General features: G+C 42.3%; 2 protein-coding genes across 2 annotated transcripts; both read right to left on the reverse strand.

The window, feature by feature from the left end:
* Positions 1 to 1,997: 1,997 nt before the first annotated feature.
* On the reverse strand, positions 1,998 to 4,789 carry mettl21e (methyltransferase like 21e). Its single transcript, XM_070931157.1, has 5 exons — positions 4,762 to 4,789; positions 2,801 to 2,961; positions 2,584 to 2,701; positions 2,401 to 2,498; positions 1,998 to 2,324 (listed from the first exon to the last, which is right to left on the reverse strand). Exons 1-5 carry the CDS (start codon positions 4,787 to 4,789, stop codon positions 1,998 to 2,000), a joined length of 732 nt encoding a protein of 243 aa, XP_070787258.1.
* Positions 4,790 to 5,427: 638 nt separating this feature from the next.
* ercc5 (excision repair cross-complementation group 5) lies at positions 5,428 to 14,680 on the reverse strand. The gene is made up of 15 exons (XM_070931156.1): positions 14,593 to 14,680; positions 14,287 to 14,462; positions 14,034 to 14,149; positions 13,673 to 13,774; positions 13,163 to 13,223; positions 12,578 to 12,721; positions 12,283 to 12,493; positions 10,900 to 11,841; positions 10,532 to 10,815; positions 9,725 to 9,844; positions 8,944 to 9,157; positions 8,051 to 8,195; positions 7,355 to 7,555; positions 7,072 to 7,156; positions 5,428 to 6,216 (listed from the first exon to the last, which is right to left on the reverse strand). The coding sequence occupies exons 1-15, from the start codon at positions 14,678 to 14,680 to the stop codon at positions 5,662 to 5,664; spliced, it is 3,444 nt and encodes a 1,147-aa protein (XP_070787257.1). The 3' UTR covers positions 5,428 to 5,661.
* Between the last annotated feature and the right edge of the window lie 1,087 nt (positions 14,681 to 15,767).

Below are 15,767 nucleotides of genomic sequence, written 5' to 3' on the forward strand. Positions count from 1 at the left end.
TTTGTTTGTCTTGACAATGGTGCATGGCGCTTTACTGCCACCGGCTTAACCTCTCTAAGCCTGCGTTTCTGCAGCCAAAACTACACATATCCATCACATGGGCAAAAAGACAAGGAATGACAGGACAGAAAATGTTGGAGGATTTGGAATCATAAGTTAGATATCAGATTTAATAGGTCACATTAATAGCGGGTGGCTCTAACTTGGTCTTTCCAAGATAATCGAGATAACTGGTGAGTTTCCAAAACATGCAATTTGTGTCAGTGTTCATGTTGCTGAAGCAGCACTTGCAGCCCAATATGGATGCGATCCTTCATTTGACCTGAAAGTGAAATGTTACCAAAGGAAGTCTCATCTAGGCGTAAACAAAACATCAACAATAAAAACCTTTTCAACAACAACAAGTTTCCTTAATGTTGCAAAGAACTTATGTATTTACTGAATATGTTGGATTTGCTAATGCTGGTTTGGGCAATGGAAGATGTATTTATGATGATATTTAAATGTGCAGTGTGATTATTGTGTTCATACAGAGGTGAACTTGACCATGAATATTGATTTCCTGCTGTACTGCAGGCCTATATGATATTATGAGAAGGGAAGACCTCATATTAGCATTTTTTCATGCTCGTCACATCATGAAGAGGTGATGAACATTGTCTAAAAGTCTAAAAATAACAACTAAATCATTTTATTGGGGTTAGCAGTGATAAAAATGAATTGTTTAAAAACCTTGTCAGTTTTACTTTGATGTTGGGAAGTTACCGTATGCATAGAGTTCATCAAATCATGAAGTTTCTGGTAAATAAAACAACTAAACTAAAAGTCTATCGTCATGCAGTCAGGCAGTGGGAACAATCTGTGATTTAAGTTGATATGGTGAACTTGTTAGCAAACAGTTGCTTATTTACACATCCAGCAGATATGGAGCAACATTATTATTCATTTAGTGTTGTGTTTCTGTCCACCTGGTGAATTTAAGTCCAATATTCACTCTGTTTTTGGTCTCCACCAACTCCTGGACCTCAGTCATCTCAGTCTTCGCTTGTCAGGCACTACATTGTCAGATGTGGCTATCTTTCAGAAGCCTCAGTTATACTTTAAAGTATAGTCAGCTGTGCTTGACTGTTATCAATGTTATCAGGTTCTCACTCCGGTCATTTGTGGTCCCCAGAGGATTCGTCTTAAGAGACTTTTCCCACATTATAGGCAATCCATTCAATAGTTATTGAAATATAAAAAAACCACAACTTCTCCTGTCCTTGTTGAAACTGGCACATCTAACGATATCTTGAGTAAATAATGATAAAACCTGATCATATTGTCCATGTGAAGTCACACAGCAACAGACCTCCTAAATAAAATCCACCAGGAAATCCACTGGAAAGATCTAGAGCCAGGTTTGCCCAGAACGTCAGAGCTGTGAGCTGTCAGCCAAGTCAGTGTGAGCCGATGGATGACAACCAAAAAAAGAAAAATCACTGCCCGAGCCTCCAGACGTGGTTCTTGATGAATCCAAAATGCCCACTTACTAAACACCCATGAAAAAGCCTTGAATGTATCCAGACGTATGGAGTTGCCAGTTTATTAAAGTTCACCTAAATTAAATGCAAAGCAACAGTCCTGCAATAAATCAGACGATTCATTCTTTTGTTGACACCATGTCAGATTGAATTCAACGGTCATTTTGGAGGTTGTGGTGTTAAATGGTACTGCTTTATACTGAAATGTTTCAAGTAGACAAAGGTAATTACACCAATAAATACTGTAGACAACATAATAAACTGTGTAAAAACAACTTGATTTGAATATGAACATCATAAAGTCCCAATGTAGAAGAGACATTTAGACATTTGTACATGAGATTCATGAAAACACTTGACATTACAGAATCAATAAAATTTTCCCATTCAGCAAGATAATTCACAAATTGGACCTAATTGGTGAGTGACAGACGGACTCACACAATGAATACACATTGTGTGTTCTCCGTCTGTTCAGGCAGCAGCCTCTCCTTGGTCCTTGGTCCTCCTGTCCTTCCTCCAGGCTCGGTACAGTTTGATGCTCAGAGTGGGGAGGTTGTACAGCTCCTCCAGGTGGAAGCGCTGGCGAAAGCGATCAACAAAGCTGTTCTCTGGGTCCAGGCGAAAGCGCATGGCCCACAGGATCTGTGTGTTCTCCTGGCACAGGTGGTCAAAGGTGTCCATCAGCTCCTCCAGGTAAGGATGGGCGTACACCACGTCAGCCGCCAGGATGTAGTCGAAACAATGTGTGGCTCGTGGGAAACGCTGCTCCACCCCCTGACCCCAGATGAGCTCTGTGACCTAGAAACAGAGAAGATTTAGGGTTGATTTATACAGTATTACACCTATATATTGAACTATGAATATAAAAACCTACCAGAGGGATGTACTTGCATCGGTCCTTGGTGTTGCGCGTAACATTATACTGGAGGTTACCCAACACATCCGGTAGGTCAGTGGAGGTCACTTTAGCACCTGGAGAGAGACAGTGAAGTGTTGAAGGGAACAAGATACAAACAGCAACAGAGAGAGAAATCACTGGATTGTTTTGTTTCGGTACCTAACAAGCTGGATACAATGGTGACCAGCCCAGTTCCAGCACCCAGTTCAATCACATTTTTGTCTGTCAGGTTGTATTTGTCTCGGTTGGTCTCTAAGAAATGGCACAACACCATTGCCTGTTGGGGGACACAAGTTTATAGTTCACCGGCAGGGCTCAAAATAAGGAGGATGTACAGCAGCAAAACATTTGGGATGATGTATGTGTTTGGGTGTACCGAGGGCCAGAGTACAGCTCCATAGAGGTCTGTGGACTCTTTGATCCGGATCTCCAGATCGGAAAAGACGTATCCCTCCCAGGCCTCCGGGCCAATGACAGAGGGGTGGAAACAACGAGCCATGATGGCTTTGGCTAGCTCTGCATCCACAGCAGCGCCTGCTTTGGCGTCCACAGGAGAGACAGGTATTGTATTTAAAAAACAACATGTTCATTCAGAGCTTTTCTAAAACCACAGTTTACAAAGTGTGATACTTTATAGTGAGTGTGGAAAATGCAGGCTACCTAGAATAACACAGCACAGACAAATGGACCTTTTCCACAGCACACATTTTGACGTCATAGCAGGAGATGCACAGGTGTCGTTAATCACATGGCTAAATTCAATTTAGGCGAGCCAGTTACAGGCCCTGATATTGTGTATTCCTTCTCACTGGCATCATTTACTGGTGCACCTAAATGATATGGAGCTGTAAATTATGTTATTAGTTGCACCTGTGCGTCTCCTGCTATGACAAGTCACAATTTCGGGTGTGAAAAAGGTCGTCAGGATCCAGTCTGTTGTGAGCACTGTTCCTCTGCTGTTTTCCTGTTTGGTATGTGTGATTTTGTATGTAAGATTAAATCATTTTCAAGTGTTTGATGCTCCAACAACTCAAGCAGCAGTAACAGTACATGTAACTCTTATTTTACCTTTAACTCAGTTATACACGACACACACGTTTTTCACCTGCCTTGGTATTTGTGATTTACAGAAGAGGTTATTTGAGGTTTCTTCCATCATCCATGTTTTTTGGGGGACTTTTTCCTTATCTGAATCAAGGGTCTAAGGTCAGAGGGTGTTGTACAGATTGTGACAGTGATTTGTGATATTGGATTATGTAAATATAAATGACTTGACTTTACAGAAGTTGCTGCCTGAATTGCTAGAGCAACAAAATCATGTGATGTAACAGTAGGAAAGGACTGATAAAACATGCTGACAAACAGTATGACAAACACATTAAAACTGTATTTGCAAAAGGGAACAAATAGACACAGAACAGCTGACTGAAAGACACTTAATTGCTTAATTTACTCAAGAATTTGATGAGGAACTACAATAGTTTGTATGAAAAATGTGGATTATCCAGATGAACATGGACATTGTATCTGTTGTTTTTTAATGCAATTTTTCAACATGAGCACAAAACAAAATTAAATTATCCTCTATTGTAGAGTGGAAGCAGAAATCTCATAGATGGATTATTTTATAACTCGAATGGCAAGATACTACCAAATGAATGTTTTTTTGTAATTTGTGTGAACCAATCCTTCAACAGTTCAAACTACGGTCTCAAAATGAGTTTTGCAGGGCCTCTGCACATCACCTAAATGTGGTGCCTGAAACACTGGCTAAATCAAGCAGATGAGCAATCATGTTGTTTTTGATTCATATCCTGTTACAGGTAACATTTGATTCTCTGCTCTATAAATGAATCACATTTAGGCTCATAATGCCCCTCTGATCCTGCAGTGTTCGTTTGTAACATCATGCCAGCTATTCGTCAGTGCCAACGGTTTGTCTGACACACAACTTAAGTTATGCAACCCTGGTTTAGAGAGAAGGTCAGGGGAGCCCCGAGCGAAAATGCAAAGGTTGAGTGATTGCTCAGGAGCTCAATCTATAGCTTTAGTGTGTGTATTAATATCTCTGTTATATTTGTCATTAACAAGCAGAGCAAATGTTTGCAGGGAATAAATATTTCAACACATACTCAGCTGTTTTATGGGGACGTAAACTATGCATGCACACTTCCTTTGAAATGTTTAGGACATGAGTGTTTCAGAAATAACATGTTTTCTTAAAAATTGTGACCAAAAAAACCCAACTAAAGACTACATACTGCCAGCACTGATTGTCACTGAAATTAGAAAGAAAAATGTTTAGTTTGTCTGCTGTGTATCACTCCAACTTCTCACCTTGTTCTTTGGTGTTGGAGTCGTCCATGGCCTTGGATTGTTGAGTCTCCATGTCTGAAGGAGTCCAAGCACGAGGGCAAGAATGCCCAAATCAGAAAATCTATCGCTGCCAACTGCCGTTCTTGGTTTGTGATCCCAGATGAAGTCCTTTTGGATTTGGGTCAATCTGGATCTCTAGCCTGTTGTTAGCTGTCACCTTCTGTGGTTTTAAGTTACACACAAATACGGCGTTTCCCAACTTCTTGTCCGACCATCTTACCCCGACCCTCAACTCCACCCCACATTTCAAGCTCTCGCTGGGCGCGCTTGCTGACTGATGGACAGCAACAGCTGCCCTGTCACACTTTTGAACTGGAGCCGAGGAGCAAAGAGAAGGAGTCATGTTTCCACAATTTAACAAAAAAGTTTGTGCAAGTGATGGAACACCAGATTTTTTTTCCACATGAGCAAAAGTCTCTGTTTGTGTGTGTATGTGTGTTCGAGGCAGTGGGACGAGGAGAGGGAGTGTGTGCAGAAGGCGACTGAAATACAGCCTGAAAGAAATTTAAAGGATGTGTGACACTGAAGATTTGCACCTGTCTCAGTCTCACTGTTGAGCCAACCTGACACCTACTGTGGAAAAACTTCAACTTCATAAACTTGTACCTCAAAAATTTAATCCCAAACATTGTCAATCCTCTCATAGATAACCCTCTAAACAGGTATAAATATTTTCACTCGTGTCAATAGTACAAAATACACATTCTATAACACTTTATAAAGCTCAGTTCATCACTGTTAATGAGTTCATGATTCATTTACATTTACCTTACAAATATAAAATCTAAAAACAGACATTTGAGTGTTCATGCTTCATATTACAAATGCTTTGACAATTCATATTTATGTTATGTTTGAAGTTCAGTTTTTTCCTCCCAACTTCTTCCCTATTCCCTTTCCTCTCACGCTTCCTCTCCCTCTTGTGCTTTTCGCTCCGCGGCCTCGTCGGCTGCCTTCGAACACAGATCGGGCTGTAACCATGGCAACTTCACCGCCACCATCTCTGTCCTCACCAGAGCTGCTGCTGCTGCTGCTCCTCCTCCTGGCCCCCTGAGGTAGAGTCTTAGTCGATTGAGGGACGGCCTTTACTGAGAGGGACTCCTGGCTGGTGCTGCTCACAACCTTCAGAGATGTTAGAGGAGGTTCAACAATTACCTCCGACCCCAGAAACCCTCCTCCTGCCGCGGACCTCTCCTCTTCTCTCTCTCCTCCTTTCTTCGGACTCTTGCTTGCTGCCTTCCCTTTCTTAACCTTGGATGGGGATGGCATTTCTTCCTCACTGTCCTCCTCCTCTTCCTCTCCTCCTTCCCTCTCCTTTCTTTTCATGCAGGTGACTGCTCGGCGGAGTCGCTGGCTGCGGATCGCCTGCTTTTCATGTTGCTCCATGCGGAAGAATGAGTCGATCCGCAGCTGAGTCTAAACCAAAACAGTGAGAGGTGAGGTATAAGGCGAGGCAAGTTTATTTATATGAAAAACATTTCCTACACATAGGCAATTCAAAGTGTTTTACATAAAGCATTAAAAACATAAACATATGAAACAAATAAAACAGCAAATAAGTCCATTTATATATGAAAGAATAAATAAAAACAGTAGAAATACAGTAGATTTCAAAGATTTAAGAAATGCAAAAGTTTAAAAATGTAACTTCTTTAAATGACCCTGGGAAAATGATGTAAGACAATTAATTTTTCCATTAAATCAAATTTACACAATCAAACACAAGAGAGCGTGACTAAGAACAAGAGTGAGGGATGATGGTTAAGTATGCTTACTGGACTAAAGATGTGACAGTGTTGCAGCCAGCTACAGAAACTTCTTACAGCAGTGGTTACCAACCTTTTATGTCTTATGTAACCCCACAGCCCTGTCAGATGAGCTCATGTACACATATTAACTACAGTATATGAAAGTGGATATTGTTGTACAATTGAACTGTCAATGTTTAGGTTGCTTTGCTCAAGTTTGTATTTATACTACTACCACTTACAATGGCAGAAGCTAGCTAATTCAACTGTTAATTCATTACTTTTACCAAACGCTAACAATTTTAACTGTTTATTCAACCTTTTAGTTAACTAATGGTTATTTCAACTGCTTATCCATTACTTTTAGCTAACTATTTGTATAATATGTGGATTTACATTATTAAATGAAATCTTAATTTCTATTTTTTGTTGAGTTAATTAGTTGAGACTTCCACATACCCCCTGGCAATGAACTGCACAAGTACCCTTGGTTGGGAATCACTGTTTGGGAATTGTCTGTTACCTGCTGAGTGTTGAGATGTTTGATCACAGGCTGAAGTGTCTCCTCCGTCTTCCGGCTGCTCCAGCCAAAACGACTCAGACAGAATGTAAAAACTGGTTTAGGAAACTTCATACACTCATGCACACACACACATTCGTGCACACACACACACATTCGTGCACACACACACACACATTCGTGCACACACACACACACATTCGTGCACACACACACACACACACACACACACACACACACACACACACACACACACACACACACACACACACACACACAAGGATATTCTTTGATCATGTCGAGTTGTGGGCGTCCCCAGCTGAAGAAGTTGTCTGACTGGTCAACAGCAGGTTGCAGGTAAGCCTGAGCCACCACAGGGTTGGGGAACCCAGGGTGCAGCTTCAGGTCCCTCAATTTCTTCTTCACCTTCGTGTCCCGAGGATCAGCCACCAGACGCTTTTTCTCCTGAGCCTCTGACCACCATTTACTAGAGTGCAGAAACAATAACCAGGCAAACACTAATAAGCCTTTAGAAACAAGAAACATCAAAAAGTGCAATATTTTGTTACATACACATATGTTGTACATATACTGACTAACAAGTTGTATATTGAGTTTATCAGCTCAGTTAAAACACAGAGGCAAATATAAACCCTGAATTCATTTAGACCTTATATTATAATTATCATTATTTTACATATTTGTCCTGTATTTGACAGTCACAGTGGAAAGAAACTGGAGGGATTAAGCATAAAAGATGGAAATGTTTTGAAAATTGGTGAAAAGAAAAAAGGTCCTAACAACTGCTAAACATGTAGTCAGAAAAAATAAACCTCTCACAAAAGTGTTTGTGGTAGTGACTGCAACCCACAACGACATACGATCAAGGACCTTTATTAAAACTTGTAAAAATTATTTTGAAAATCCACTAACTTTTGCATCTCCAGGACTAAAAAACCCAAATACTGAAACACACACACACCCGAACTGTGTGAGTGGCTCCATGCCTGGCCCTGGGAACTCATTCAGTATCTCCATGCCAGTCACATATCCGACGCCCGGCACACCCTCTGTGTAGTCACTTCCGAGCAGATAAGCCAGGTTTATCAGTTTAGTCCTGTCCAGACCTGAGAGAGAGAGAGAAGAGATCAGGTTGGAGATGGACAGAGAAGAGACAATGAAAAAAGAGGGGTGGGAAGAGAGAGACGAAAGCCTTGTGCATGGTCACTTTGCTGACAGCCAGTCAGTCACCACCAACACAAGCACCTGTCTCTGATATGTGCAACACGAACTCATCAGATTAGCACGGTAACGTGTTATCCTAGCACAATTTCAACACCATATTCTTCTATTTCAGCAGGCTGCAAAACAGCAAAATAACATCAGTTGCAGTTGCGTAAGAATGAGAATGAATAAATACGTAAAGTGCCTGAATAAATCTGTCATATACAGACACACATAAAAGTCGGGGTATCTGCAGGTTTCATGGAAAAAAATGATCCAATGAAATGGCATCATAAATGTCATGTTTGGCATCAAACAGAACATTGAGGTGTGACCTGATATGACTGAAAGTTGGCTGGCCCCAAAACTAAGACCTAGGGAATGTTTATATGCACTTCCAAATGAAAGAGCCAAAAGTGTAAAACGTAGACCCTGTAGAGGAAGAGAGCCTGTCAAATTCTGGCAAGAAAAATACATTTTTCATCGTGAATCAACGTAGAAAAGGCATTTTTTACTTTCATGTGATCTTTTAGATTAGAAGTCAAACTAAAACCAATTTAACATTAATGCCATGGAGATTTTAAATGTGGTCAAAATGCACGCACACGCACACACACACACACACACACACACACTATGGCGAGCACTGACCCAGCTGGTTCTGCAGGTCACTGTACTGGTAGTGTTCAACATATTTGTTCTGGCTGAAGAAGTTCTTGTAGACATGTCGGCCTCCAAACAGCCACACATCTGAGTCGTCCGTGATGGTGCCGTGCGTGTGGTCAGCGCGGTCGAGAGCCGCACACTGAGCCTCAGCCTCCATCGGAGCCACCAGAAACGGCACGCCAAACAGCCGCAGCAGCTCCTGGTATCAAAGAGGAGTCATTACTCTCAAAATAAAAATATAAAAAAAACGACAATATCCAAAGGCACCAAACACAGGTTTTGAACTGTGATCTTATAACTATAACCCTTTTATCCCAACAGGCATGTAGGATTATGTGCATGTTTCTGTAGTCATCTGAGAAATACCCTCGCTCTTAGCAGCTTTATCAAAATAGCCAAAGGGATTGATGAAGATCAGGCACTTAAGAGGTTTTACAGTAAGTGGTGATTTTATGAAGGAGGAAATGCTGACAGCCTGTGACACTTAAGAGTGTGAGTCACTTGACACTGACTGCACGGCACTGGGATTGTTTGGCAGGCGCACTGCAAAGCAATGTATCCTCCAGTTGGTCTTACACCTCCTCTGGGTTGTCACACCTCAGACCAATGAGTGTATGAATGCATATTTACATTTCTATTTGATTCTTACGATCATAATTCTTTATATAGAAGCTCATAAGTCAACTATTGTCTTAAAGATAAGGGTGTGAGGGTGGAGTGCCCGTGTTGTTCATGTTCATGTGATTCTATAGTGTCTTTGGTTCACCTGACTCTCCAGGCACATCTGTCCTGTGACTGTGTTTGCCATCCTCTCCTGCTGCTGTTTCAGCTCCCTCAGGCTGCTCTGCTCCACCTGCAGAGAGCTCTCCAGAGCCTCCAGCTCATCCTGCAGCACAACACACACACACACTGCATCAGCCCTGTTTCATTCACAGTAAACCTGCTTAACAGCTCAGCCTCAAGCACAGCTGACCAGCTCTAACGTGTAATTAAAAAAAAAAAAAACATTTCATGCATTTCTGCCATGACTCTTGTTTTATTTTTCCGTTTTAAATGAGGCTAGAGTCTGTATAAGGCTGATATTATCTCATAGGATAAGTTATTGTGATAAGTTTATTCTTAAACTATAAAATGTCCTTCTGAGTAAACATTGTGGTCACAATTAGCAGAAAAATCCTCCCAACAGTTGTAACAGTTGTAAAGTGTAAAAAACAAAAAAGGAAATGGCCCATATTATTATCATATGTTTTAAACACTCAGATGTCAGTGTCTGCCTCAAGAATCTAGTATTGTTTGTGCTAACAAGCTCTGCGCAAACGACAAAATTGTCAAGTGGTGTAAAACATACCTTGACAGTTTTTAAAGTAGTACAACCATTTCTATTGGGTTTGTTCACCCAAGTAAAAAAACCCAAACATATTAGTGGTATCTAGCCATGCAGATAGTTTCATTTGCCCAGGTGTGAATTTGGTTTGTGGGGCTCACAGTATTGAAAAGTTAAATGAAAAAATCAAAAACTCAAAATAGTTATCAACATTGAAGTCAAAATCTTGCTCGTCTGAACAATTCATACCACATCAAAGTGTTCCCATTCATTGATCGCCGGAGTTGAGCTGGATCCTGTCTCTGTTCCCTCCTTCAGCTCTTTCTCTTCAGTCTTTTTGTCGTCCTCTCCCTCTAATTTCAAAGTGGCATCTGGTTCACTGGGAGCCTCTGTCAAACCTTCCTCTGGGTTTTCTTCCTTCTTGGTCCCGTCCTTACGGACCTCATCCGGAGCTCCTTCCTCTCTAATCAATACAGGTGAATCATCCGCATCCTCCTCTTTAAATTCGTCTTCCGACACCTCGACGAAGCTCTCTGGGGAAAACATAAAAAAAGCACTCTTGTCAATGTCTACTGGTTTAAGAAATGAATGTGATCTTAAACCGACTGTTACTATACCTTCTGACTCGCTCTCCTCGCGGCCCTCCGACTTTTCATCAGGATGAATTTCAGTCTCAGCACTGAGAGGTTTTCCACATATCTGAGCAGAGACATTGCTGGATAATGTGTTTCGACTGGAAGCAGCAGCAGCAGCAGCAGCACCCTGTGGCTGAACCAGATCCCTGTTCTTTGGGATCAATCCCTGCTCTGATTCTCTTCTCTCCAGCTCGTCTTCTTTCTCCGCCTGTCCTCTACTTCCTGTCCTTATATCCTCTGTCAACTGTCCTTTCGTTGTCTCCTCTTCTGACTTCATATCTCTCTCGTGAGCTTGTTGCAGCGTCACAAAGCGAAGTGCTTTATTTCTCTGACTGATCACTTCCTCCATCTCATCTTCAGAACTGACCAACAAACTATCTTTCACATGTAAGCTTTGGCCTGTCGGGTTCCCCTTAAAATCTGATTTTTCATTACGTAAAGAGTTCACATCGTCAGGTTCTGTCTCTTCCTCTGAGCTGCTGATGACCACTTGTGGCACAGGATGATGAATATTCGCCTGTAGTTTGGAGGGTGAGCTGCTGATTACAGTCCTGTGGTCAGCAGCACAGTCCTCCTCCTCGTCAGCGAGGGCTTGTTGGATTGCCAACAGGGTACGTGGGGACAAACTACCGTCCTTCTTATCCAGGTCCACCTTCTCCTCATCAGAGCTGTCGTTCATCGCAGCCTGGATTGCCTCGAGTGTACGAGGCGAGGGTGGTGGTGCGTCTTCCTGAGACGGTTTTGAGACAGAGGGTTTGGAGTCTTCTGAGGAGAAACCCCGCACACTCTCCTCTTCCTCACAAGCAGGACGCCACAGGGGCTCAGGTCTGCCCGCTGCGCGTCTTTTCCAGCCTGACAGGGAGCTCCCAGACCAGGGTGCAGCTGCCGGTTGGCTCTCGGGGGCAGGCTCACTCTTCTTGGAGCCTATGTAGGAGATTTAAATATGAAAACAAAGACCAGTTTGTATTTTTAGGTTTGTGTCTAAGTGATACCAATGACATCCTGTTAAAGGACGATTCCACAAGTCATGCAAGCTTTATTACAACCACTGTCTAAAACACAAAATGAGGTTATAAATTAATTTCCTACCTCCCAGGCAACCACTGGTTTCTATAGATTTCAATATGGCCCCATATCATATCTTGCAGATATTTAACATAGGATTGAGATGAGTAATCCATCACACTGAACAATTGGTGTGCTTTATTTTATATAAGTGACACTGTGGAATAATACAGTTGTGATAAGCGACTATTTTGTAAACTCTTTCTTTTTGATGTGTCCAAGAAATCCGACAACTGATAATTGACAATTTTCCTGTAAAATACTGAAAAACTGTAACCATATCCTCACAGCTGCCCTCACCTTTAATGAGAATATAGTGGGAACGGTCTTCTGAAACCAGTCGGCGTGACTCCACGCTGTGACTCTGCTGGTCCCCGTCCTCTTGGTAGAGCTGTGGAGCGCTGCCGGCGCTCCTCTGGCTCATCTCTTTCTCCACACCCTCCAGGCGCTGGTTCAGGTGGTTCCTCTGCAGCAGGCCGGCCAACTGGTACTGGGAAAAGTCTCCTGAATGCTAAGGAGAGGGAGTGAAGAGGAGTCCTTGTTGAAGAGGAGGCCATGGGTGAGTGAGTGCGTATGAATGAGAGCCAACAGTTACCTCTGGAGGTTTGTGGTACATGGTCCGGCGTCTTTTGGAAAACTCTTTCATGTCTTTGAGTATCTCGTGTTTCATTTCAGGAGGCAGGCTGGCAAACTCCACAGAGTTGATGTCCACGGAATTGGGATCTTCATACAATTCTCCCTGAGGCAAAACGAGCAATCTGCCTTCAAATGTCAATAATCAAAACAGAGCGTTCATACAGAGAAAGGCTGGGCGATGAAGCCAACCAACATAAGAACATAGTAATGATGTGGTGACTTTCTGGACACGACTCTTTCAGAAGATACTGACACATAGCATAGTTTTATGAAACAATCGATCGATATGAAACAGAGGCCTTCACTGTTGATTTAACTCAGTTTCATACGTTTAGAGGAAAATTGTATCACTTTATTGTAATACAGCCAGGACGAGACCAGAGTCCAACAACAACCAAACGATATTAAAATATCATCAAAACCAAAAGTACCAGATAATATCTTGTCTCTTACCATCAGTAGTATATTGATATAATCGCCCAGCTCGAACACAATCTATTTGAAGCTATATTATTTTATGTTCTTGTGCATGTGATCATTTTACCTGATACACATTATAACTGTCAGCCATCTCCTCCATCTCTTTCTCTTCCTCCTCCTCTGAACTGCAAGAACGGAACACATTAAAATGATTATAGTACCAGTATTATAGGTGAAATAACTATATTATGAACAATTATTAACCACATACACTTAACTGCTGCACAACAATTTCCCTGAGGATAAATAAAGCTCTATCTTATCTTATAAAACAATACATTTAGCTAAGTGCTCTGTCATGCACAGTTAACGTTAACATGTTACTGATTAAAGAAAATGAGTATTTAGTTATTTGTGAGCTCTGTTCAGACAACAAAACTTGGCTTGGCTAGTCAGGAGTGCTTTAACTCATTTCACCTAATGAATACAAACCCACTTGTTTTCACAGAGCACCTGAATCTCCGATCTATGTGACGTGAAGATGAGAAGATGTAAAACTCTGGTGTGGACTGCAGATATTCTGCCATTTTATTGACAATAACAGGTGAATAGTAACCATTCCCAGACCTCTGACCTGCTTTTGTCCTCCTCCTCTGCAGCTGGCAGGGCTGGTAGAACATACATGTCGTCCACCTCATCTCTCCTCACACTGGAGAGGCTGGGTAGAGGATCCTTACTGTGGCAGGAAAATAGAGGGACACTTCAGATGAAACCACTCATTGTAATCTCAGTAGGCAGTTCAACTTGTCGTGTTTTAAAGAAATTATGTATTTAGACAGTAGGTAAGTAGAGAGGGAGACAGAGGAGAAACATGGGAGAAAGCTCTAGCAGAATTTGTGTCAACAGCTGCCATTGGGATGTCATGTGGTTCCAGAGACAGGGGACAAGTGTTTTCTTTGCCATCCCTCCACCTGCACACGGCTGCTGTACCTTACCTGCGGTCTCCAAGTGCAGCTTTGATAGCTTGTCGCTTCAGGAATGTCTTGAGGAGCTTCTCATTGGTCTGTTTGGACTCCCGGCTCAACTCCTCTTTCCTCTGCCTCCTCAGAGCCTGCAGGAGAGCAGAACAGCCATGTTAAACGACAGAATAGGCGGGAATCACATCCATTTGGAGGAAGTACCTAAAATCTGTTTAGAAGACGTTTACACAGACTGGTTATGTGGCTCCTCAGGAGGAACCGGACGTACCAGAGTCTGTTTCTTCAGCAGTGGTGCGTCCCCATCAAACACAAAGACTGGCCTGATGCGGAAGAAGAGCAGCTTACAGATGCGGTGGAAGAGCGTGAGCAGGTGGGCGTTCTGGACACTGTTGCCTTCACGGTCCCTCACCCCCTTCACTGCCTGGTTCAGCCATATACTGATATCTGGGGGTGTCTGGTTAAGGTTAGTGCTAACAGAAGACAGTCAGTTACATCCATATATCTGACAGAGATGAAGGAAAGGTGACGGACAGACAGAAAAGACAAATAGATCACCACCACCAAGTCAGGATACCAACAGCGAGGATCTTTCCCTCCAGAGTCTCAGGGTTGATCGGTTTCCCTGTACTCTCCAGCAGCCTCCAGAGTCCGTGCACTCCCATGATAACTGTAGTCCAAAACCCTCCCGAAATATTGTGAGTATCAAAAAATGAACCGCGCGACAACAAGTTAACTGTGCGTGGCTTATTTGGACATTTTCTCGTATCAACTCCGAAACCACTAGAGTGGAAAACCTAGAAGCAGCATCCTAGCGGCACTTTTCAACGTTTGTTGTAACACTGCTTTTGTCCGTATAGACATATTTACTACGGATGAAGGTTCCGCGTCATTCAGGTCGGGTCATGTTCAATTGTGACACCGCCGGTTTGAGGAGCATCAAATTTCTGATCTGTAATCAGTTTCACATTTAGGTACTGTTATAACAATTTGGGTAGAATAACACAACAACCGATCGGAGATCAGTTTTATGGGGACGGGACGAACAGTGTGTGTTAAACCTGTGGCTTTAATTTCCTGGCAATGCTTGTCAGGCTTCCGTGTATAACGCTGCGGCCTTCGACAAAATAGACATGTTATAGTTAATGTAAGAAATAGTCGGGTTAAGGGTTAAAATCAAGATTTTGGGTGTCGATCTATGCACATTGCTGAACAGTGAACTCCCTACGGCTTTTAGTTTGCAAGAGTGGAGTGGTTTGTTGACAGGAAGTTTTGCCTGAGAAGATGTACTCAGGGCAAAATACTCACATATTCAACCCGTCAGAGGCCAACTGTGTCCGGTGACAAAATAAACAGCTTGAGGCTGCTTATGCCGTATTAATCGAGGAGGTTGGACCCATTGTTAAACGGTATGTTATCTAACAGTTTGTCTAAATACCAAAATAAAAAAATATTCCAGATATACAGGAAAGTGTCTTACCATGTAGCCAATAGCTATCTTGATAGCGTTCACGTTACTGTAACTTGGGTTGTTAAACTTCGCGTTTCTTTCCGTCAACGCTGCTCGATAAACAGCTATGGTTAGCAAGTTAGCTTACCAAGCTAGCTATCGTTATCGCGCTACGCTGTCAACACCACAGCGATTAACCCTGACCTTTGACTAGCGGCCTTCTTTGATCGCTATCACAAATACTGAATGATGCAAATGTGTACAATAAAGTACTTTCCCCATTGTCAATTGTCACAGGACGA

This window comes from Enoplosus armatus, chromosome 1 (assembly GCF_043641665.1).
Source record: "Enoplosus armatus isolate fEnoArm2 chromosome 1, fEnoArm2.hap1, whole genome shotgun sequence".
Taxonomy (NCBI): Eukaryota; Metazoa; Chordata; class Actinopteri; order Centrarchiformes; family Enoplosidae; genus Enoplosus; species Enoplosus armatus.